The sequence below is a fragment of the Marmota flaviventris genome, chromosome 3 (assembly GCF_047511675.1).
Source record: "Marmota flaviventris isolate mMarFla1 chromosome 3, mMarFla1.hap1, whole genome shotgun sequence".
Lineage (NCBI taxonomy): Eukaryota > Metazoa > Chordata > Mammalia > Rodentia > Sciuridae > Marmota > Marmota flaviventris.
This window is the reverse complement of record NC_092500.1, coordinates 26,079,789-26,105,028: the sequence shown is the minus strand read 5'-3', so window position 1 is coordinate 26,105,028 and position 25,240 is coordinate 26,079,789. Positions and strand designations below refer to the sequence as shown.

The 25,240-nt window shown below is 44.6% G+C and overlaps 1 protein-coding gene across 1 annotated transcript in view; it reads left to right on the top strand.

Annotated features, from left to right (window-relative positions):
* The window catches only part of Plxnc1 (plexin C1), a 145,024-nt gene that overhangs the window by 18,800 nt on the left and 100,984 nt on the right, over positions 1-25,240 (top strand). Inside the window, exons 2-4 of the mRNA XM_027953425.2 lie at positions 877-1,017; positions 11,977-12,111; positions 16,194-16,294. Of these exons, the coding sequence (XP_027809226.2) occupies positions 877-1,017; positions 11,977-12,111; positions 16,194-16,294 (377 nt within the window). The remainder of the gene's footprint in view (positions 1-876; positions 1,018-11,976; positions 12,112-16,193; positions 16,295-25,240) is intronic.

The following is a 25,240-nucleotide window of genomic DNA, read 5'->3' as shown; positions in this document are numbered from 1 at the left end:
GTAACAAACTCAGTTTCCTGTCGTTGAAGGCAGGAAGCAGCATGAGGCACTTCATTCCTTTTAAACAAAAAGGAAAAAGACATTTTGGTCGGCACTCTCTCTGCTCTGGGTTTAAAGAGGGGCTTTATTTAATGATCAGGAGCAAGCATATGATTACATGCGCTCAAAGCCTCAGACAATTTAAATGCTTTCGGGTTAGGAGTTTGGCTTTTTCGTTTCCTCTTTAAAAGCATCAGCTCCGGGTCCAGCCCTATTACTGGGGTTCCTCTTAAGCCCTGTGGTTGTGTCTCGCCCATCGTCCACGGTGGCATCTTGGCCTCTTTGCCCTCTGAATTGGTTACCTTGTCTTTGGGCTTCCCAGAGCACTTTTCTTGTCCATCCAAAATCCCTCCTCTCTGCCATCCCACCCAATAGGATCCTCTGAGTCGCATCTTGGGAAATGTTTGTGTTTAACGTCACGGAAGCCAATGCCTTGCTAAAATGAATTGCGGCAGGCTACTGCAAACAGCCAAGTGTAGGATGGTCTCCCTCCCGATTTAGCAGTGGGCTCTCTTTTGGCAATAAAGTAGAACTCGGCTTCATACATCAGCTGGGCGAGTGTTAAATGGATGGCTAGCTCGCTGCTGGCGATCAATACATGTTAATACATAGTAAACAAATCGCTTTCTGTGGGTTGGGCAAGCATGGTGATTTCACCTATAAAGGGGATGACGTCTGCACTTGGGGATCTTGTTGGGGAAAATGTATTTGGAGTCCAGAGTGGGGTCCTTCCTAAGAGGTCATGCATGACATTTTGTTTGTATAATGAGAAGTATTACTATTAAAAGAAATTATTTTTTTTTCTCTCTCTCTTTGTGCGTTTGTATATGTGTTCAGAAAGAAGGGGATAAACCTGAAAGAGTTCAGCCAATTGCATCATCCACCTTGATCCATTCCGACCTGACCTCTGTTTATGGCACCGTGGTAATGAACAGGACTATTTTATTCTTGGGGACTGGAGATGGCCAGTTACTGAAGGTTGGTTTTCTGTGCCTCCTTGAAATGTCTGATTTTAATAGCAATCCATTTTTGCGGGGTGGTTGTTGTTTGCATTTTGTATTTCTTATTTATGCTCCTGAGTTAGAACTTGAGACCATATCAACCAGTTGTTTGGTCAACCCCTGGAGAACCCTAGAAATGGCCTGGGGGAAATTCTGGAAATGTGCATATCGTGACCCCTTCCTTCCTGCCCCCCAGCATGTAATGAAGCACCAGCCACCTTGAACTACAAGAACCAGCCAGTTTCTCTTCCTTACTCCTGTGCTGCTGGGTGAGGTGACTGGGTTCTGCCCGGTCCCCATCCCTGAGTCACCTTCCTGAGACATTTAACCTTTCAGTCCCGTCTCCTTTACATTGGAAATGAACAAAGCACCTGATTTCTCACAACTTCAAAGAGAAGAGAGATTACAGGGCTTGAAAGAAGAAAAAAACAGGTGTTCCTTCCAGCCCACTCGCCACCCACAGAGGGGGTTTGTTTTCTGCCCTTTGTACCATGCTCTGCAGAGAGGTTAGAGAGCTGAAATTCTTTGAGACTCCCCTTGACTTTCATGTGACAGGACTATTTTTTTTTTCCCACTGATACACCCCAGTCAAGACGAGATTTTGAGGAGAGGATCAAATCAGAGATACTGGAGGACTTCTCTGAAATTATCCAGTGATCACTTATCAATGTCATCAGCAAGCCCTTATTGAGCACCTCCCACGGCCTCCAACAGCATTCATGGTTGGAAACTGTGCTGTTTTGGTCACTCTAGAGTGATGATACTTCCTTGGCCTCTCTGCAGTCAATCAGCTGACTCTCAGCTCAGATTCTTAATTGAATACTGACAGATCTGTTTTCCCAGCACATTTCCCACTGTTAACTAGCTGTGTGACTTTATGTGAATCATTTAACCCTGCTGAGCCTCCATTTCCTCATCTGTAAAATAAGATTATACTAGACACCCTAGAAAAACCCATTCTTTTTTTTTTTTTTTGGCAGTCTCTCTGTCTTCTGCACATGTATCCCCTGCTCTAGCCAAACTTGTTTATTTGCTGTTCTCCAAATGTGATTCATGTAGTCCTGTTGCCACACTTTTGATCATACTACCCCCAGCCTGGAATGCTTTCTTTCTGTTCCTCTATTTCTATATTTCTGTTTTGGTAGGGTTCAAACCCCATCTCCTTCTCTTTGATGATGTCTAAGCTTGGAGTGAGTTTTCTCTCCTCTCCTGAAAGACCCATGATAGGCACCACTCTTCTTCTGGCTCATTACGTATATCTTGCTTTGATACCCAACCTTTCCTCTCATGTTTATCTTGCCTTCCCAACTTGCATTTAAGCTTCCTGAGAAAGGGCCATGGATTCCCACAGCCTGAGACAGTGCCGAGTGCCTGGTAGGCATTTGATTTAATCTGTTTCCTTTGGAGGAGACCCAGTAACATATGGGAGGGAGTTTGTTTGTATACACATTCTTTTAAAATATACATTGATCATCTTTGCCGTTGGGTTGGCTTTGTTTCCTGGGGAAAGGTGAATACCAATCAGTCATCCTGCCCTTGTCCCTGATGTCTGGACACTCACCTGGTCAGGCAGATTGGGCCCATTAGCCTGGCAGAAGAAGTTTCCATCAATCCTTCCTGGGCCTCCTCACCAATTATGTCTTCAGATTTGGGATATTTCTGACGCGTGTTTTGACAAGAACAGAGTTTCCCCCAAGCTGAGCCAGCCGAACTGTTACATGGTGAAGTGGAGGTGAAGGAACACTGGGCTATAAATAGTTCCCCCGTGGGACGGCCTGGTTTCTCCTGTCCTGTCTGTTCACCCCTCTGGCCATGTGCAGCTGGCCACTCTTTAGTCGTGTCGTGCCACCAGAGTGTGGGACTGAACTGCAGCGTTAAGCTGGCGAAGGAAGTCTCAGTGGCCTTGGGATCTGCCTGGCCACATTTGTAGCCTTGTTTCAAGGGTTCAGATAACAAGGGCAGGTTGGCTCTTGTTTGTTTTGGGGACTGATATTTACACAGCACTTCCAATAGGTCAGGTCACTCCACATCTACTGACAATTCAGTCTGCTCCAGACCTACCCTAGGAGGTAGGTCAGATATTCCCATTTTACAGATGAAGGAATCAAGGCCCAGAGACATTTGGTGATTGGCCCAGGTCACATGAGGCAGAGTGGAGATTTGAAGCTGTATTGACTTCAGAGACTGCACTGATATCCCCTATGCTACACAGACTTTGCAATCTCTGCCCAAAGCTCTGGCCATATCTCTTTGAAGGGTCTGGGGACAACTAGGAAGCATGTGGACATGGATCCCGATGCTCCTGGGGTGAGTCAGGGTTCCTAGAGGCTCAGAGAGGAATCCCAGCCAGACTAGAAGGCAGACCATGTGACGGAGGGACCTCCTCACTGGCGGGGCTCCTTCTTGGGAATTAACACATCCCCCCAAGAGAGTTTCTCTCAGGACGATTCCCTCTTCTTCTGCCCCTCAGGAGGAGGTTGCCAGTGACGAATTTGAGCTGGCTTGGCCCTTCAGGATCCCTAGGACAGCCCCGTAATTCCTAAGACTCCCTCCTGTATCCTATGTGCAGATTCTTGGATGCAACTCCTGAAATTACCCAGAGACCCAAAGGCCTGGGATTGTGCAGATGATTTGAAAGCCACAGATAATCCCCAAATCCCTTCATTCAGAAGCTGTGCGCTTCTCCCTTGCCAGACTTGTCACCAGAACTGTTAGAAAAGACGAGCATTGATAGACACAAGCTTGGCTTCCAAGCCAGAGCGTGGAGGTACTAATGAGCGGTAGAAAACAAAACGCAGCCCAGCACAGACAGTGGGAGGAGGAGAAGAAAGAGGGCTTGGATCACCCACAGCCTGACTCATCAGTTTCGGAGTGATCAAGAGTCAATGGCAGTCGGACTTACGCCAGGCACTGTGGTATATGCCTGGCTGGAGGAGAGGCAGGAAGCAGCAGCACCAGCCACCACCAATAAAAACCCAAATCTTCAATCTCTGCAAACCTCATGGAGTTTTAATATAAAAATTCGGTGCCATTTTAAACCTCACGTTATTTAAATAATTTTTCCTCCTACGAAAGTACTGTATACTCACGTAGAAAGTTGCAGAGTAGCAGGGGATGAGAGGAAGGCAAAGAAAAAATTATCCTTAATTGCGTCATGTAGAGGCAACCGCTGTCAGCATTTTGGGTTCTTTTTTTACATAGTTGAGGTCAGACTCTATCCAATTTTGCATCCTTCTTTTCTTCAGTTAATGAGGGAAGAAGCTTATATTAAAATGCTACTGCAAACCCTTTGTAAACAGTATTTTTAAATAGCTGTATCATGTTCTATTATGTGGAAACATCATTTTGAACTTCAGCTGAGATGCTGGAGCACTTTTGAAGTGTCTTTAAAGACGAGCATTTTTCCAAGGGAGATGGCACCACCTGCAAAGGTAAGATGTTAGTGAGGATCCATGGAAAAGCTAAAGACTTCATGGTATGCTAATGCCTTCACTGCTCTCCTGCCTTGCTTCCTAAATCCCTTTATAAGGTTTTAGAGAAATTGAAGGAATTTAGAACTTAAGGGTCCTGCCCCCTATATCAGCAGGTGAACCTCAGGGTCACCAGGCCAGTTAGGTCCATCGCTACCCCCACTACCAGCTCCCTCGACACTTCCCCATTTTACTTCCTGTCTGAAGATGGTTGCATGCAATAATTCTTTCAGTTGTCAGCTTCTCTGGTGAAATCAGCTGAAACGTATGGCCAGTCTGGACTCAGCCTTTGGGAATACACAGTCTTTGGGAATTCAGGGTACTCCATTCTAGAAACACATAGCTATCTTTCTCCAGGTTGGGGTTACTGCCTGTTGTGTGGTTTGGATTCCTTTGGGCTGGATTCTGTTGCATAGAGAATATTGTCCTTATCTCAAGGGCAGAATGGAATACGTTGAGCTTTTCCAGGTGGTAAAATAAGTAATAAGGGAATATGCATGAAATCGGAAATTTGTAACTTTATTCATGCCCATTAACCTTTCTTGTAAGCATAAAAGATAAGCAGGCGGCCAGTGAGGAATAATAATACCTAATGTTTTTGAGCTTTTACTCTGTGCCAGGCATTACAACCAGCCTCTACATGGGTTAACTTGGTTCTCCTTGCGAGTCAGTACTGTGACCAGTCCCAGTTTTTAAATGGAAAAACTAAGACTTAGGGAGGTTGGTAGTTTGCTCAAGGTGAATTGAACTGACACAGTCTGTCCACAGTTCAAGCTAGTATTCCCCCAACTCAACTGCTTTAACAGTTAAAATGTAGTCTGTAGAGCTTGGTGGAGTTTCTAGAACTGCTTTTAAACATTTTTTTTTCTAATTCTGGGGTATCTGGACTAATCCCAAGATGCAGGTGTTTGAGGTTTCCTGAGAAGCCGGGCCATGGCTCTGTGGTTTTAGTTTTATTTGGGGACAGCCTTCTGGCAGCTGAGTACTAACCCTCAGGGCTTCAAGTGGCTCCTGGGAGGCTCTGGTCTCCCATTAGGACCTCCGCTTTCCCCAGTGGGCTTGTTTTGAGGACAGCTAGGACTTCTGTGTTCAAGTTGATTTTTGATTGGCCCCAGAGAAAAGAGACTGTTGTGTCCCTAGTGTCCTTGCTATTGAGATAGGGTCTAGGCTGCAGGAAGTTATGTCCTGCCATATTACCATATCTAGCAGAGGGGTATGTACTGTCAGGACTGGCTACCTGTGTGGTCCTCAAAACTCAGCTTCCACAAGTGGATTTTATTTTTCCAAACCATGGAGTAAAATTTAACCAGTTCCTACATCCACAAGACTGGAGTCCTAATTAGAAGAAGATATAGTCCATGCTTGTATGATTATATCAAAATGGACTCTACTGTCACGGATGACTGAAAAGAACCAATAGAAAAAAAATTTAACCAGTTCCAAGAAAGTTCTTCCCAAAGCCAAACTATGAAATACCTGAAGAATCTACCTTGACTCTAGTTATTAAAGTTTTCAAATAATAGAAAATACAAAAATAGAATGTTTTGTAAGGAAAAGCTCTGTTTATACTCCCACAAAATGTAAACATAAGGAAAAAGAGACCTTGGGGGAACCAGGCCAGGACCTGGAACCGGAAGTGGGGGTGGCCAAGAGGGGAGATGATGGCTGGCTGTTTAGAATGCCCTATGAAGCTTATTTCAATTTCACCCCCACTCCATTTGGAGCAGGGGCGCTCCAAAGTGCAACAAGTTTCTCCCAGGTAGCCCACAAACCTATAACTTGGGGTTCAGGCTGTGTGCTTCTCTTACTTTACTACTTAGGTTGAAATAAGTAGATTGGAGACAAAAAAGGATTTTGCTTTAATCTTTATATTTTATCGTTATTATTCCTAAACAACGAAGACACATTGAACATTATTAGATAATCAGCTTGCTTTTTCCGGTGCGTGCACATGTGTGAGTGTGTGTGTGTGCGTGTGCGTGAGCGTGCGTGGGTGTGCCTGCTGTGGGTTTAGATCTCCTTCCCAGCATTTCTTAGAAATTTATTGTATGGTAAAATAAATAAATAATTAAATGAGAGAATGGGTTTGTTTGCCCTTCGACTGTTAGCTTCACAAAATGAGGCACAGGAGAAGAAATTTGGCCTAAAATGTTTTAGGTTTCCAAACACCCAAGGCATTCTCATCTCATGGAAATCCTAAAGGAAGAAAGAAGCAGTCTTTTGTTTAATTTTTCTCCGTGCTCGTCTTCCTCACCTTCCCATGAGTGGTGCTGAGCTGTCCTGCCACTGCCTGGTGTGGAAGTTTCCATTTAATTTCAGCAGCATCCTTGGGAGATTTTTGTATGCAACAAAAATCCCAGGGCTAGTTAATAGCCTACCATGAGGCTTCAGGAAGATGTCAACAGAAACAATATGTTGACATGAACTGAAATTCTCCATTGGGGAAAATTTGTTTTCTACGCAGGCTTTGGCTGAAAGAATGTGAAAAGCCTTATAAAATCTTGAATGCTAATAGACTAGCTTCTCATTGAATAAATATTTATTGGGCATCTTTTCCATGCCAGGCACTGTCCTGGGTACAGAGGGTACAAAGGTGAGCAAAATAGACAAGGCCCCCACTCTCCTGGGTGGGGGGGAGAAAAAGATGGAAAACAAGTCAATTAATTATCTAGTGATAAAGGTCATTTCAGATAGAGATCAATGCTCAGAAGATACAGCGTGAGGGCTAGAGAGTGACAACAGGGCACAGTAGAGAGGCGATCAGGGAAAGCTTCTCAGAGGAGGTGATGTTTGAAGGACGAAGGAGGATGTAAGAATATATATGGAGGAGGCTCAGAGTGACTTCAGATTAGATCTATATTAAGGTCGTGTGCTGCAAGCAATAAATAAAAATCCACATCGTGCCTGGGGAGTCTGTGTGGATTGGATGAGCTTTCTCTTATGCAAAATTCAACCCATTTTAGGTTCCTGTGACTCACGGTTCCTGCCTGTACCACTTTACTGATCATCCTTTTTCCAAGCCCGTGGCTAAACCAGGCTAACGGAGGAATGTCTCCCTTGTTCAACAGTCTTGGCCTCCTTCTCTCTGTTGATGTGCTCGTGAATCTTAACAGTTAGAAAGTCCAAGTGTTCCATTGGTGCCCTGGGCTGGGCTGGGCTGGGCCGGGCTGGGTGGGAGATGATGCTAACAGAAGCCTGACCTGTCCCTGGCAGCACGGCCCACACCTTTCCTGTTAGCACCTTTTAGACCCTTGGGACGAAGATGAAAATTTCCTCTTGTCCTGTCCCCAGAGTGATGAAGCTCATTCTTAGCATAATCTAGCAAGAAGAAAAGCAATTTGACCCACTCTCCCTCAAACGTTTTTTTTTAATTGAAATTTTATGTTTTTATTTCTTAAGGTAAGACATTGACATTGTTCAAAAGTCAAACGCAACAGAAAGTATACAGTGAAAGTCACTCGCTCCTAACTTCCAAGGTGACCAGTGATGGTAGTTTCATGGGTACCTTTTCAGGGAGAGGTGATGTCTACAAGCAAAAAGGAGAAGAGATTCTTTCCCCTCCCCCTCTTTTATGAAACGTGTTAAACACACATACAATATATGTGTGTATATATCTATTTGTATTTACATATATGCATATCTAATATGTTAAACATAATATATTTTACATAAAGAACCTTCTAATTATTTTGACAGCTGAATGGTAGTCCACTGTTTATAGTACAGTTTATTTAGCCAATTCCCAGTTGCTGGACATTTAGATAGTTTCAGTCTTGTTTCTAACACATGATTCTGCAATGAACATATGAGATTTCGCATATATGAGGGGCTGCAGGGTCCAAGGCAACGTGCTTTATAATTTTGACACACAATGCCAGATTGCCTTCCAGAAGGGTCCCACTTATACCACGTGTGACAGTGTACTGCTTCTGTACTTAGCAGGACAGGCTTCAGTGCAGGTCTTGCCAAATAGTTTGTTCAGGAAACTGGTGGGTAACTTAAAAACCAAAGTGAGAAAGAAATGCTTCCCTGCTCTAATTCAGGGTTCTAGAAGCATGCTGGTGCCTCATCTCCAAGGTATCAAGTTAAAAAAAAATCAACCACCCCCGTCTATATTAACCATGCTAAAAGAGTAAATTAAATGACCCCCCCCCAAAAAAAAAAACCCTCAGTGCTCCTAATCCACTGAAAATGGACAAGTGGTGCTGTTTTGTATTATTTTTTAAATTTTCTTTCTTATTTTAAAGCAAATGCCAGACTCTTGTCATTTATTTTATCTCACTGTATTTCATCACACATCTCTAAAAAATTATGGTCACTTTCTTAGATAACTGTAATCATAATGCCATTCTTACAATTGACAAAATTATTGGTAATTCCTTAGGATTATCTGTCATCCAGTTCATATAAACAAATTTTCACAATTGACTCAAAAATGTATTTTAAATTCTTTTATTCAAATTGATGTCTGAGCCATATTTGGTGGTCCAGGTTTCTTAGCAAAGCAGCTTCCTCCCTTAGTTTTATTGCTAAAAAAACAGGTTCTGTATCCTACCAATCTTGCGCTGTGAGTTTGGCTTTCTGCTTCCTCATGGTGTCATTTAGCTTGTTCTTCAACTCATTCTATCCCTAGTGCTAAGTGGGAGTGAGACCTAGAGGTTTGATTGGACTCCATTTCCCCTTTATTGGCAAGAATGGAGCATAGATTATGCTGTTGAATGATGCTTTTGATGGAATGAATCTGAAGGTACCAGGGCAGCAGCCTCTTTTAAGCCTTACTTGGGAATAATTCTACCAATCTTTTCTTTATTAAAAAAAAAAAAAAGGACTTCCTAGTTTTCCTCTTCTAAATAACTACTTTCCAGAACCAAATTAGCTGTTGGAATGCAAGCAGAGTATTCGATTTATGAATCAGAGATGGCAAGTCCTGGCAAGCCTACACCTTGGTGGGTGCCTGTCCACCCCATGGTTCCATTCAGATGTGGCTAGTGAGCACTTGGAATATGGCTAGTGTGACTCAGCAGTTGAATTTTTAATTTAATTTAGATAGCCATATGTGCTTAGTGGCTAGTGTATTAAATCATGCAACTATAGAGTCATTTAAAAATGAAGCACAGACCTTTCCTACTTGCCTTGGGACATAACTGTATCTGTTTAAGGAAGAGATTTTTTTAAAGTCATATTTAATATATTTGGTACATTGACTCTTGCAGAGCTGCTACTGAATTTGGTGAGCGGTCCATTGGATTAGTCGCACTGGCTTGACCTAAGCACATGATCGAATGAAATTACTGATCACAGGACAAATCCAGTCTCAGAAACAAGTACAGGGAGATGTTTCACATGCCCAGCTGATAAGAAGTCTGCAACTATACAGCAGATACCTAGTTGCCATCAAGATATTTACCTATAGGTATTGCATTGATCCATAGATGTAGCTTTGTCATTAAAAGTAACTTTCTCTGTAAACAATCTCAGGTGCCATTTTTTTTTCCCAAGCCATGTACCCACAGTGGTAGAAGTGTAAATATATATAATATATCCAGATGTGTTCTGTCTGGCAGAATGATGATACTTTCATTTTTCACAGTATGTATCAAGTGAAGGGATAGATGATTAAGACATGGTCCCTACCCAAGAGGAGCCTGCAATCTGGTAACAAATTATCATCTATTGAGTATTGATGATGTACTAAGCATCTTTCATCCTTCTTATTTGACTCTTATAAAATCTCTTTTATAATAAAAGAGGTGTCCCCAAAAAGCTCAGGTGTGAGACAGTGCAAGGTTTGGAGGAGAAGTGATTGTGTTATATCCTTAACCTAACCAGTGTATTAATCCCGGGTAGGATTAACTGAGTGGTAGCTTGAGGCAGGTAGGGTGTGGCTGGAGGAAGTAGTTCACTGGGGACTTGGCTATGGGGTATATATTTTGTATCTGGAAAGAGTCTCTCTCTCTCTCTGCTTTCTGATCATCATATGAACTTCTTCCCTCTGCCACACTCTGCCATGATGTTCTGCCTCACCTTGAACCCCAAGGAATGGAGCCTGCTGCCTCACCATGAGCCCCCAAATAAACTTCCTCCTCTACTGTCCTGCTGGTTGGGTTCTTTTAGTCACAGCAGCGAAAAAGCTGACGAGAATACTAATAGTAAGGAAGGCATCATCAGTCCCATTAGAAACAAGGAGATTGAGGCCCAGGGATGTTAAGTAAGTTACTAGTTCAAAGTAGCACAGATACTTACAGGGTAAAACCAGGATGTAAACCCAAAACCAAACTACCGCTATATTTCTCTGGGATTATGATAATGCTCTTCCAATTGGTCTTCTGACGCACGTTTCAGACCCTGACTTCTCACCATGTTGCGCCTCTGATTAAAGCCCTACTATGGCTTCCTCCCTCCCACCTAGAGCAAAAGGCAAAATCTTTACATAGACCTACAAGACTCCATAGTATCCACCCCTTGACCTCACTACTCACCACTCACTCCTCTCCACCTCATTCCACTCAAGCCACCCCGGCCTCCTTCCATTTAGGGCCTTTGCACTGGCGGGGCCTCTTTTAAAAACATGTTTGATCTAGACAACGGAATGACCCTCTCCTTTACCTCTTGCAAGTTTATCATGAAATGTCACCTTTTCCATAAGACCTACCCTGAGCTCCTTTCCCCACTTCATTGTAACCTAGTCCATTCCCACCTTCTGTATGCTTATAGTTTACTCTTTCATTGTTAATTGTCTGCTGCCACTCCCTTACACACATGCGTGCTCACACACACACATGTGAAGGTAAGTTCTGAAGGCAGGATGACTCCCCCTGCCCCATTTCATTAGCTGCCATTTTCCAAACACCCTGGAACGTGCTTTTTACACGATGGGTGTTCACTAGATGTTTGTGGACTAAAGATGAGTGAAGCTCAGGTGTCCAACTTTGTAGCCACTGAATGCTGACTCACACTTGTTTATGTTTTGTATGTAAACACATCTACTCATCTATACCTGCTAAGTTATCTGTGTTACTTTAAAATGCATGACTGGGTAGCATCATGTAGGAAAATCAGCTACCCATGCAAACATATATTAAGGAGCTGCTGCCTTTAGTTTCAAGCTTACTCTTGGCACAATATTTATGAAACTGTCACACATGGCTTATGATAGGTCCATGTGCTCAGAAATTGTGGACAAGTTTCCACATGTGAGAATGCTGATCTGACATTGAAGAGTGACTTTTTTCGTTTGTTAGTTTGGGGTGACGTTGTAGATATGCTGTTCTTGTTACTGCCAGCTTTACTGAAGACCAAGACCACTGGGGATGATGCAGGAAGGTAGTACCTTACCCAGCATGCATAGTGGGTAAGAAGACTGTGGTTTGAGAATTAAGCTATAGGTTTTACACCCTAATCTTCCAAATGCCTAATAGAAATTGTCTTTTTCTTTTTCTTTTTTTTTTTTACAAAAAAAAAAAAAGGTTATTCTTGGTGAGAATTTGACTTCAAATTGTCCGGAGGTTATCTATGAAATTAAAGAAGAGACACCTGTTTTCTATAAACTCGTTCCGGATCCCAGGAAGAACATCTACATCTACCTAACAGCCGGAAAAGAGGTAGGCCGAAATACAAGTTATTGCTTCTGACTTCTGAATAAAAATTATTTAATTGATGTCATTATCTAGTGGCATAGCTTTTACTTTCAACTATTGAGTTTAAACACTGCTGCAGGCTTCGAGAGGACCCGCCGTGGTTCACAGGCTTGGAATTAAAAACCTTACCGACTGTCAGTAAGTAAGCAAGAAATATTACCTATTTAGACAATTTTATTATTGGCTATATTTCCAGTGCCAAGTTTTTCAGAGGAGGGTATGCTTGCAAATGGGCGCATAATCAGCAAGGTAACTGAATTTACACATTTATTGTGTGGGCACTGAACGGTTAGATGCATTTATGAATATACCCAATGGGACTGGCTTTGGAGTATGGGGTTAATATCAGGCCACAGTCTCATACACATTCATGAACCAGGAAATATATGGCACTCACCCTCCTTCCCTTAATTTATCTGGCTGTGTTAGTTTTTCTTGCTTGTGCTCACTAAAATAAAAATAATACCTTTTAAACATTTTCTGCATCTTTACAGAATCCTTTCACCCAGGGAAGGGGAGAGGAAACTAATTTTTATTACATCCCTATTGAGTCTGTGCTAGACACTGTTCTTTGTACTGTCTCTCTCTAGATGCTTAGAGTTGTGTACACACCCAAAATAGAATAAAGAGTGCTAATGAAGTGTGTTTGTAATTGAACGAGATTTTTAATTCCATTATTCTGTATATGAAGAATCTAAAACTTGGAGGGGTTAAATAATTAGCTCAAGGATATGTTTATATGTTAGTCTTTTATGGGGCTAGAATTCAAACTCTGCCTTGTTCCTAAAGCCCATGATAAAGGAGGTCAAATTCCAAGTCTGTGGTTCTGACATGATCTTTTCAACCTATGGCCTTTTGAAAAGTACAGAGAAGATCAAGGAGACTTAAATAATTGCCTAATGGTTATAGCTGATGAACTCAACACACCCCCATTTTCCATTTTGTTTTCTTTCAATCATTTTAGGGAGATAGAGGTCTACACATACCTTTTGAAGTCACAGTAGGTGCACCAACACTTCAATAGTTTCTGGTATTCTTCAAAATGACCTATTGTTTTTTTTTTTTTTAAAGAGAGAGTGAGAGGGAGAGAGAGAGAGAGAATTTTAATATTTATTTTTTAGTTATCGGCGGACACAACATCTTTGTATGTGGTGCTGAGGATCGAACCCGGGCCGCACGCATGCCAGGCGAGCACGCTACCGCTTGAGCCACATCCTAGCCCCCAAAATGACCTATTGTTCTTTGCACATGGAAAGTCATGTTGTCAAAATGGCCACATGGAGACAGCCACATTTCAAACTCCAAAGCCAGTTCCATTGGGTGTATTCATAAATGCAACTAACCACATTGCAAACCAGTTCTTCACTACAGTCTTCTGTGGCAGCTTGTGCCACCCACCATTCAAACACCTCTTTCTATGCTTCTTCCTGGGGATCCCATATCTGAAAGATTTTTGTCTATTCAACAAACTGTGTATATTAAGTAACCATTTCCATTCCTGGGCTTTATTTATCCAGGGCATCTCAAAACTGCCAGCCAGAGAACTCGCTGTGCCACCACACAGAGCTGATAAAATTCCAACCCCCGAAGCAAAGACATCAGAGTTCTGGCTTAGTCCGTGTGTGTTTTTCCATTTAGCTTTTTGAAATATTGCAGATGACTCATAAATCCCCACTGCCACCCTCATGGACAGTAACAGAACCCCAGGACTCAGGATTCTAGATGGAAACCAGTAGTTTCTAGATGCCACCAGTAGTTGACAGGGCCTCACTTTCTGGAAGGTAAAGAGTTCTAGATTCTGGTCACTTCAAGTCTTAAGTCCTGGCGAGTTTTCATCTGTGCATCCAAACTGATGATTCCAATGTTCTTCATTTAGGGTTACTGCTCGAGGTCTTAATGATTGACTCCGGTTGAGCAAATGTAACCCCTAGAGAGACAGAACCCAAGCAATGTCCTTTTCTAGACTTTCAGGAATACAGCTAAATCAATAAGCCATGGTAAATCCATAAAGTGGTATAATATATGTCCATTAAACACAATCCAGTGGAGATACATGCATTGATGTGGAGTAGTCACTAATAGAGTGTTGCTAAGTTAGAGAGCAGGTACAATACAATATTTACAGTGTACTGTCTTTTACATAGAGCTTTATTTGTGTACTTAAATGCACTGAGTGGTCGTTCTCAAAGAACATTCAGGAGGTTCATATTCCACTGAATGTTCTGAGCGGAAGTGGTCCTGTGATCGGCTGTCACTCACTCTCCTGTACCCCCATGGTGCTCAGCGTAGTTAAGGATCTCAGAAGCCTGTGCTAAGGAAACCTATTTAACTTTTTAGTCTATGATTTCGAATTTGTCAATAGAATCCTTTTTTACATAATATCCATAGCCAATATTTATGATGCATTTTATTTAGTATCACCAGACAGTGTCTGTGGTAACCTCACAAAGTAGGTTGTACCATCACCATTTTACAGATGAGGAAGCAAGGTTGGAGGCAGTTACATGACACTTAGTAGAGCCCCTCAGAATTAAAAGATGTTTGTGAGCGACAAGGAAATATCTGTATTCTGGTTCATTCTGGCTCAGACACGGAGGGCTGCATCTGTCAGCCGGGTGGGCACCAGGAAATGGAAGGGTGTAGCTGTCCTCCAAGAAGTCACCCTGCTACTGAGAGAGCCTCCTCAGGATATTCCGTTTCCCTTGTGAACCCCTTCTAGAACTCTTCATTTCTCTAATCTTGGGTAGTTACTTATAAGTTCAGCATGGACAGCCTCCCAGAAAAATGAGCTCCACAAGTTTCCTTACTACTTACTGTAGTATTTGACTTCAAAAATGTGCCATGGGACGTTCAGGTGCTCTGAGACTCTGACAAGGTATCTCAGCTGCCTAGGTCTGCCCAGTATAGGCCACTCTGAGGGCACCTGTGTCCTGACAACAGGAGACACAGCTTTAGGGGCAGAGAAGTACTTTGAATACTTCCCTCTTTCTTTTATTTCCACCTCCAGTGGAGAGGGTGGGAGCTGCAGTGATGGAGCTATCTGTGTCAGGGAGGAGGGAGGCCTGATCTTGACCTCCACATTTCCATATCCATCATCATGCTGATCCTCTGGGGCAGAGCCAGTTGCTGTTCCCAAATGCTTATTTCCAAAATGCCATCAATCACACACTGACTGTTCCTGAATGAAAACCAGGTGATCTGATTCCGTTATTCCTGTGGAAATCATCATTAGCCCTTCAGGAACCCAGACACAGGCCAGGTTCACTTGGAAGAGCTCAACACAAATTTCTAGGCTCCATCCTCAGACGGGTGAGAATCTCAGTGGCAGGGAAGTCTGGGAATTAGTCATCCCTCCGTGTCTTCCAGGGATTTGTTCCAGGAACTGTCTGGGATACCAAAATTCACGACTACTCAAGTCTGTTGTATAGAACTTGCATATAACCTGCGCACATTCTTCCATATACTTTATCATCTTTAGATTGCTTACAATGCCTAATATAATGTCAATCTTATGCAAATAGATATTATACTGTATTATTTAGTGAATAATTATGAGAAAAATTGTACTGAACACATACAGACACATTTTGGGGGAAAAGGTGGAACTGGAGATTGAACCTGGGGGTGCTTAACCACTGAGTCACATCCCCAGCCCTTTTTAAACATTTTTTTGTTTGTTTTGAGACAGTTTCTAAGTTGCTTAGGGCTGCTGGGATTACAGGCACGTGCCACCACGCCCCATTCAGACACATTTTTTTTTCCCATATATTTCCAATCTGAGAATCGTGGATGAGGAATCTGCAGATGCAGAGGGCTCACCGTACATACTTTCAAAAGCTCCCCAGGTGATTTTTACACAACTGCATCCTATCCTAGAACTTGAGACCTGTCGCCTGATACCACTGTGGAGACATTCAGAGTTCAAGTTGATAAATATACTCTTGTAGCTTTCATCAGATAAGGTGTTATAGGGTTGGGGTTTCTTTTCTTTTTTTTTTTGGTGTTGCTTATAATTCCACCTGAACCACTGTCATCTTTATTTTTAGGTGAGGAGAATTCGTGTTGCAAACTGCAGTAAACATAAATCCTGTTCAGAGTGCTTAACAGCAGCAGACCCCCACTGCGGTTGGTGCCATTTGCTACAAAGGTATTTCCTGAATTCTTTCTCCCTAAGGTGCCTTTTCAAGAGTGTTATTCAGCAGGACACTTGTTGCCCTACTTTAACCATCCGTTCCAGTAACCTGGGGGGACAGATCTCTTCCAGAACTGAAATTTCATGGTGCAACCCTCATTAATCCCAGAAGATGCTTTCAGCCATGTCAGTGCTACCAAGCCATTTGCCCTGGGCCACTCCCGGCCACTGAATTGGAAGGGGGGGAGGGAAGAGGGAGAGGGTGTGCAGCATCATGAGGGAGAAGCCAGAGCAGGCAGATCAGCTCTTACTTTCTAGAGAGTTCCCCGAGACTCGAGAGGGAGGGAGGGGGAGAGAGAGAGAGGCAAAAGGTTCTCCCTTGGAGAAGATAAAAGAATAGGGATGTTTGAAAATTTTCAAATGAATCCTCATCATGTCATGTATTCTGTGCATCCCGTGGAAGCTTTATTATTGATGGCGTTGTCTCCTCGTGCACCATACAGCCGTGGGCCTGATGTACAATCTTAGTCTCCAGGCAGAATCTGCCCAGCCTGGTCTTGAATTACGATGTACACGACCCATCTAGGCTCAGGGGCGACTTGGAGCGGCTTCCTCGCCATGGCAGTTCTTAGCGTCCCTGGGACCAGCCTGGTTGGATCCGCTGTTGCCATGGCAACCCAGTACTCCGCGCTTGCTATAGAAGCAAGAGGGAGAGAGCCTTAGCTGCAGCTCATGCAGGAAAGGGGGGGGGAATAAAACGTATAACAGTGTCTGTCAGTTTGGTGCTTTCCGTTTTGAAAGGTGAAAAGGGATAAGAAAGAGTCAAGCAGGTGGAGAGATGCTGAGGGCTGAACAAGGGGGCAGCTGGGGAGAGAGAAGAGGCCCAGGAAGCAAATTGGGGAGATGATGGAGGAGGAAGCCAAGAGAAATGAAGGGAGAGAGGGGAAGATCATGTAAGCTAGCGGTTCAGGGAAGAAACTAAAAATATGGGGATGGAATTAATTAAGAGTTCATGGAGGAAGTCACAATCCAAGCAGCCACCAGACAAGTGACCGCCCTCCCCTTTTGCTATAGCTCCTTTACCGGGCTGTTTCTGTCAAGAGTCACTGGCAGACAAAAGAAGCAGCCCAGGAAAATTCTCATGAATAATTGTAATTGGGTAGGAACCTTTTCTTCTCGTCGTTTGCCCAAGACTAGAGTTTAAGAAATTAACGGATCATGGCCAGCATTTTATCATTCCACACAAGACTGAAGCAGTCTTGCCATAATCTTTTAGATCCATTCCATTTAGGGGGCCTTTCTGTATCTGTAGAGCTCCATGCAGCAGATAATTCGGTGATGCTGGTGATGGTGGTGGGGATTAAAAAACCACATGTAAGATAGTGACTATTTGTTGGACAAACTCAGGTCTGGGGCTGATGGGGGTGTCCAAGCTGGTGACAGGAATTTGGTAGTTGGTGGTATGAAAAATGGTGGTTACAGATGCCTGAAGAGCAGACCCGCAAGGGAGTGTAGATTGGGGAGAGAAGTTCGAGAACTGAGCATGGAGGTTCGGCAATGTTTAGGGATTGGGTAAAAGAAGGGAAACAGAAAAGGAAATGAGGAGGGAGCAGACAGAAAGAGAACAGGAGAAATGGAAAGGAGTGGTCTCTGCAAGCCCAGGAGAAGGAGGAGGGAGCCATCTACTGTGCCAGACCCTGCCAAGAGGTCCCCGGGAGAATTGGCCTATTGTACGTACCAGGTGATGGTTGGTGACTGTGACAAAAGTCTGTGTTTGGGGAGATACTAAAGCTATGAAAGAAAATGGGAAGAAAAGAAGGCCGAGAGCAGGGACAACTCCTTAGAGGAACTTTAGTGGGACAGGTACCAGGAAAAAAAAAATGGAGAAGCTAGAGGAGATTGTGGAATTCGGAGAGTTTTAAAGATACATGAACTAAGAGTACATTTTTGCACTGTTGGGGTAATTCCAGTAGAATGTTGCAGGAGGGAGGTCATATGACCTCGGGTGCTGCAGGGAGGTCAGCCTCAGACAGCACCATGGACAGTTCATCCTTGGTGATGGGAGGGGAGGTGAGGCGCTGAGCCTAGGTACAGGAATGCGCAGAAGCAAGTGCATTGTCTTCACATTGCTTATGTCATCTTCAGTGACTTTAGACCAGTGACGGCAAAGTGGGGGATGAGGCTCTGGAGGTTTGAGGAAAGAGGAAAAGGGAGTGAAACAGAAAATGGGGCAGAGAACAGAGTAGGGAAATATAGCATGGTTGCTTGGCAGCATTAGAGCCCCCTTGACATTCATTAGTGGTCTTGCCTTTGAAGTGGAGCCAGAGGCATGGGGCCAACATATGAGGGAACATGTAACGCATGGATGCTGATGTTGAGATGGATATTGACCCTGATGCTGAGGAGGGGAGATGGATGCACTGGGGCCAAAGGAAGTGAGAGGCATTGGAGACTGTGGTTGAAGAACTAGAAATAAAGTAGGGGCTAGACAGTGGGGGGCTCAAGGTTGAGGTCATGGTGGGATGCAGTCATTGGTAATGACAAGATCTAGAAGAAGGCTGTGTCACCGAAGTAGGGTTAAAGATGAGATCATTGGCAGAGAGGGGTCAAGGATCTGAAAGGGTCACCACTAAGTGTTCTATGGATCAGTCCCCTCTGGGAAAATTGCAGTCATTGGAAGGAGGGTGGGAACAGTATTGAAGAGAGCCAAGAGCTAAGTAGTCAAGGAATGAGGGAAGTGGCCCCGGAGGGGGTGGTCTGTGGATGGGAACCACAAGGAGTGGTGTGGGGTGGAGTCTGCTGGCAGGGCTTTGAGGCTGGGGGTGGGCTAGAAAGAGAGAATAGGCAGTGAGACTCAAGTGGGACACCCTCCACAAGGGAGAGGAAGCAGCCAGCCCCCGAGGGGATAGGGAAGCTGGGTCCTCAGGGGAGAGCTGCTTTTGAGTAAGATCCAAAGGTGAAAGGAGACGTCAGAGAAGAAGTTGAAGCATGTGGGCTGTTCTGGAGTTGCAGCTTCTGGAAAAGACTGCTTCCTGCTGCCCCTGCCCTGTCCCAGTTCTCTCCAAGAAGAGCAGCTCTTTTAAAACCCAAGTGTCACTCCCCAGCTTAATAACCACCCCTGGCTTTGCATTTTCGGGCTCAGTTCAGCTCCCTCACTTCAGACAAGGCTTCATGTGATCTGGTCTTTCATTGCTTCTCTGACCTCTCCTGCCACTCCCTCCTTCTGTCACTCTACCCTGGCCACATTGACTTGCTTTTGGAACTACAAATATGCCAAGCATGTTCCTGCCCCAGAACCTTTGGACTTCCTGTTTCCTCATTCTAGAATGTTCTTCCTCCAGGTTTTGCCATGGCTGGCTCTTTTTTGACTACCTGATCCTAGAACACACATCTGTCTTCCCCTGACTACCCAATCTTAAGTAGCCTCCCTTTACATACATTGCTTTTATTTTTTCCCATGGCCCATCACTGTGATCTTCTTTTCTTTCTTTCTCTCTCTTTCTCATTTATTTATTTGTCTTTTTGTTTATTGTGGTACTGGGGATTTAAACCAAGGGTGCTGAGCGACATCCCTAGCCCTTTTAATTTTCTTATTTTGGGACAGGGTCTCACTAAGTTGTCCAGGCTGGCCTTGAACTTGCGATCCTCCTGCATCAGCCTCCCGAATTGCTAGGATTACAGATGTGCACCACCTCACCCGACTGGCCCTATTTCTCTACCTCTCCCTTTGTTGAAAGGTATTTCTCTGCCTCTCCCTTTATGCTACATTATGTATATGTATATAATGTATATGTATACATAATACATTGTGTATATAATGTAGCATAATGTATAATGTAGCATAATGTGCTCACAAAACATGTTAAATGAGTGAAGTAGATTGAGTGATTGGTCGATTGAGCCAATGGCAGTTTGAGCCCTGTGCCTTAAGTATTAGAAACTATTCTGAAATCATGGAGTGATGGTGGCCCTTCACAGCCACGTCAGATCACTTGGTTCTGGCCCAAGATGAAATGAAACTAAGCCTCAGATCTGTGACTCATATTAAGCTCCCAGTACCATTCAAACTTAGGAATTCTAAAGGGGGATGTTTTCTTATAACTGTAGAGCTGTGTTTATTTTAAATGTCACAGATTTATTTAGAAAAATAATTTATTTTCTCTGTTGAGAAGGTTGAACTTTCTTGTATACATGTCTAGAAAGTGGATGGGGGGGCTAGAAAACCATCTTAACTTCCTTTTGATCCAGTGTTAAGAATAGGCACCCAGTATAAGCAAGATAAAAAGCAATTAGGTAAACAATGAGCTCTAAAAAGTCTAGTATTTTATTGTTGGAACCTCAAATCCAACCTGTGCTGAATTTGTGCGTGTGGGTGGAAAGTGAATTTTTGCAGGCTGAATATCTTGGGTTTGGAAGCAGTTTCTCAGTTTCTCCCATATTGCAAAGCATAGCACATGTGTTCAGTTATGGATTTCCACAAAACTGGCAATCCTGAACCAATGATCGGGTGAGGTTCCAAAAGTTCATTTGCAAGTTTGTTTGGCACGCAGAGTGCATTTTCCCATAGAAACAATGTCATAAATTAAGAATTGATTCCCAAGCCAGCCCACAAAATTCAATTTATTTAATTTCAACAAATATTTGTTGAATACTTACCAAGAGCCCAATGTGGGAAGTGAGATAGCTAGGTACTGTTGAGAGAAATCGGATGCCATTCTTGGCTTTAAGGAATTCAATTCTAGCTGGAGAGACAGACCTGTCAATGGCCTGATTGTTCACTTAATCATATATCCAATCACGAACATTTATTAAGCAACTACAATGTGCTAAATCCTGTGCTCAAAGCTGGAAATACAGTTCTTTCTTCTCTATATAGAGCTTGTAATCTAGTGCAGGATATAGATAAGTGTATCAGTCAGGTTTCTGCTTCAGTAATGCCATGTAACAAACAACTCCCCAAATTCTTAGTGGCTTATAAGAATGAATTTATTTACATTTCTTTTTCTTGCTCATGGGTCTACCTGTCAGCTGTGGGGAGGAACATGGGGTCTCTGTCAAGATGAAGATAGCATTCAGGTCTGCCTTGTATGTCTCTAATTCTGACCACAGAATCAGACAGCAGAAGCACAAGACACCAAGATAAAGTATCTAACCCACTCACAGCTTCTGCTCACAGCATGTTTACTGATATTCCACGGCTAAAGCAACCCCCGTAGCCAAGTCCAATATCAGTGGAGTAGGGAAATACACTGGACCTCCCCTAGCAGGATATGTTGCAAAATGACCGGCAAAGGGCAGGATGGATGTGTAATCTTGATACAGGAGGGATTGAAGAATTGGGAACCATAATCCAATCTATCAGCAAGTAAAAGAGATGAATGAAACAGTATAATAAGGGCTGGTATAATAGGAAGCCTAGGATTTCATGGGGGTGCATAAAGAACATCTAAGTTTGAAAGGTCAGGGAGGGCTCCCCCAAGGAAGGGACACCGAAGCTAGGTAATGAGAGGGCAGGGCAGCTAGCTGGGAAAGTCTGGATGAAGGCCAGGAGCACCGAGAGAGCCTGCCCCGGAGCTCAGCGTGGATGAGCACACAGAACAGGAGTGTTGGGAGATGAGGGGGCTGGTAAGTCGGGGAGGTGAGGAAGGGTCTTGTGCATTTTGTTGGAAGGACCACGGGGAGCCTCTGCAGGGATCACTTTAGAAGAGTGAACAGATGGGCCGTGTCTTAGAACCTGGGGTACAGAATGGTCTTGGATGTCACCAGGCACCGCAGATCAGTTAGCATCTGGGTGTAGACCAGGAGGAGTCCGGGGGTCGACTCAGGGTGATAGTGTGGTGGTGGGAAGAAGTGGGTAGATTCAGGAGCTATTTGGAAGACAGCGCTGACGGGACTCGGAGATTAACTAAATTCCCCCTTGAGTCTGACACTCTGAAAACAGGGCCATAAAATGAAAAATAAAATGCCAAGGTGGCCACAGTTTTTCTGGAAGATGTATTCTCTCTTCCTTGATCCAAGACCTCACAAAGAAAATAAAGTGATACCCAACCACACACCCGATTCTTCCTGAGTCCCAAGCACTGGATGAGGCCCTAGGTTACAGTCTAAAGGATGGGCACCCAAGGTTGGTGGGGAGGGGCTTCTGAGAGGTGTCAGAGACCTGAGTGTGGAGCTCACAGGGGAAGGAGTGCAGGTGTCTGGCTTGTGTGACCACAGGGACAGAGATGTCACTTACCAAGTAGGAAGTAGGAAGAGTAGCCCATTTGGGATGCACAACACACGGGGCACAAATTTCCACACTGGCAACAGGAGCCGTACAGCAGAGCAAGTAGAACTTGAAGAGAGCCTGTCCTCAGAGTGGAGTCCGGCCTCGGGGCAACCTGCAAGCCTCCTATCTTCTCTGTGCTGAATCTCCTCATCTATGAAGGAGGGATCGTGATAGCATCTGCCCCAGAGGGCTGCTGAGAGGGCGAAATCAGATAGTGTGCTTGAAGTCTCAGCCACAGTGCCTGCTTCTCAGTCAGCACTAAAAGTGACATTATCTATGAGGGAAGCCACAGGAGGTCCATTAGTTGTCCCCAAGGTTGGGAAAGACTTCAGAGAGGAGGTGGCCTTAAACATTGGGCCTTGAAGCCTGAATAGACTTTCACCAAGAGAAGAGGGCATGCTTCCATGAAGGCCCTTCAGACAGAAGAACCAGCCCAGCAAGAGGTCTGTTTAGGGAGTGGCGGGTTGGATTTTGTCCCCAGGACACAGGTTCTAGAAGGAAGGAAGGAAGGAGATGAGGCTGCTGGGTGGGACCAGGATGTGAGGGGCCCCCGAGTTTAGACTTTATTAGTCTGTGCTGGAACTTGTTAGTGGGTGTTGGGCAAAGGGCTGTATCTTTAAAAAAAAATTGTGTCTTCAAAATATTATCTTGGGTGGCAATGCAGAAGATAAACTGGAGCCCCATCCTTGAGGGATTGCTTCCCTCCACTGAACTTTGTAAAAGATTGGGTTTATCTCACATCTCTTCCTGAGTCTTCTACTGGAGGCCAATTCTCCAAATTTCATGCATCTCCCCATCTCCCAACGCCACCATAGGGTTCAGCTTACTTTGGTTTTAGTCACACAGTGGGTTCAAGGATGGATCCTCTTCAGAAAATGGGCCCTGTGGCCACTCTTGCCTTTATTGTCCCATCTCTCAATGCCTCACCCCTGCACAAGGTGGAGAAAAAGCCTCTGGGCAGGCTAATTATGAGGTATCTGGATGCCCCCCTTGATTACTGGTATCAATTGACATTACCGCACCCCCCCCCCCATTCTACTACCTGTTTCTTCCATGGTGATAGTGGGAGGACCCAGGCAGCCCCTGGTAACTTTTTTGAGGTCATCAGCTACTGCTGGGCTGTTGCACGTGTGAAACTGTGAAAGGGATCATTCCTCAACTGGCCTCCCCACAGACTGGACGATCATCTGCCCGTCAGACTTGCTGAAGGGTCCAGGGTGGCAGAGGGATTTACACAGGGGAGAGGAAATGGAGATCTGGGTGTTTCCCCGTGTTGATGGTTGCTGTGGATACATTCCAGCCCCTGGCCTTGCCCTCCTGTCTTGAGGTCTCTAAGAGATTCTCCCTCCTGGAGCCCCTCAGAGCCAATCACTAGCTGTGAGTGGACCCTCCCCACCAGGGCTGCCGTTGCCCTAAAATTTGACTCTCCATGGTGCACGGTGCTTGTGGGGTTTTTTGTTTGTTTGTTTTGGTTTGGTTTTGGTACAAGGGACGGAACTCAACTCAGGGGCACTCTGAGCCACATCCTCAGCCCTATTTTGTATTTTATTTAGAGACAGAGTCTCACTGAGTTGCTTAGTGCCTTGCTTTTGCTGAGGCTGGCTTTGAACTCGTGATCCTCCTGCCTCAGGCTCTGGAGCCATTGGGATCACAGGCGTGTGCCACCGTGCCCGGCCGGTTTTGTTCTTCTGAAGCCCTAGTGAGTCTGTTCTGCCATTGTGAAAGGTGGGCTGTGGGCCACAGAGAGGACTGCTGGGGGGTCCTCCATAAAAAAGGCTGGCAGGTAGCCCATCATGCTTCAGAGGGCAGTTGCAGTGCCCCCAACACCGAGGGCCTGCCTTGAGCACAGTACCCTGGTACCCCTGGTACTCCTGGTACCCCTGAAGCCAGCACCGTTGCCATCGGGCTTTGCAGGTGGTAAACAGGCTCAGGCTGTGCTTGGTTCCCTTCTGCTGCTGTAATGGATCACTACCTACTTGGTGACTTCAATGGTGTGAAGCTCTTGCCTTGAACTTCTAGAGGTCACAAGTCTGAAAGGGACTTCACTGGACTAAAGCCAAAGACTGTGTTTCTTCTGGAGGCTGTGGAGAGAACCCGTGTCCTTGCCTTTTCCAGTTTATAGGAGCCAGCTGCACTCCTTGGCTCTGAGGCGCTTCCTGCATCTTCCAGGCATCTGCAGATCCCTCCTGGCCTGGACCATCCGCCCTCACATCTTCTCTGACTCACTCTCCTTCCTCCTCTTATAAGGCTCCTTGTGATTTTGGGCCACAGAGATGACCCCAAATTCCCACTGTCAATTGCCAAATGCCTTTCCCACATAAGGTAGCATGGCCCCAGGGCGCAGGGATTAGGATGGGGACGTCTTTGGGGGGTCATTATTCACCTACCAGAGGTTAAACAAGTAGTGGAACTAGGATTCAAGTCTGGGCCCAGCTCCAATTCCCAGTGTAAGAAAGGGAAGAAGCAGCAAGAAAGACATCATCCTTCATGGCAGATGGAGGAGACGAGAGAGCCTGGAGCAAAAGGCCCAAATGACCTTTCATGATTAGTGATGGACCTAAAAAAGTGGAATTCAGGGCCTCCTTGGGTTGCAGAGGCCTCTATTCCTTGGAGCTTTAAGCATCTATACATTCATTTAACAGATTTTATTGAGCACCTAGGATGGGGTCAGATCGTGTCCTGCACACAAGATT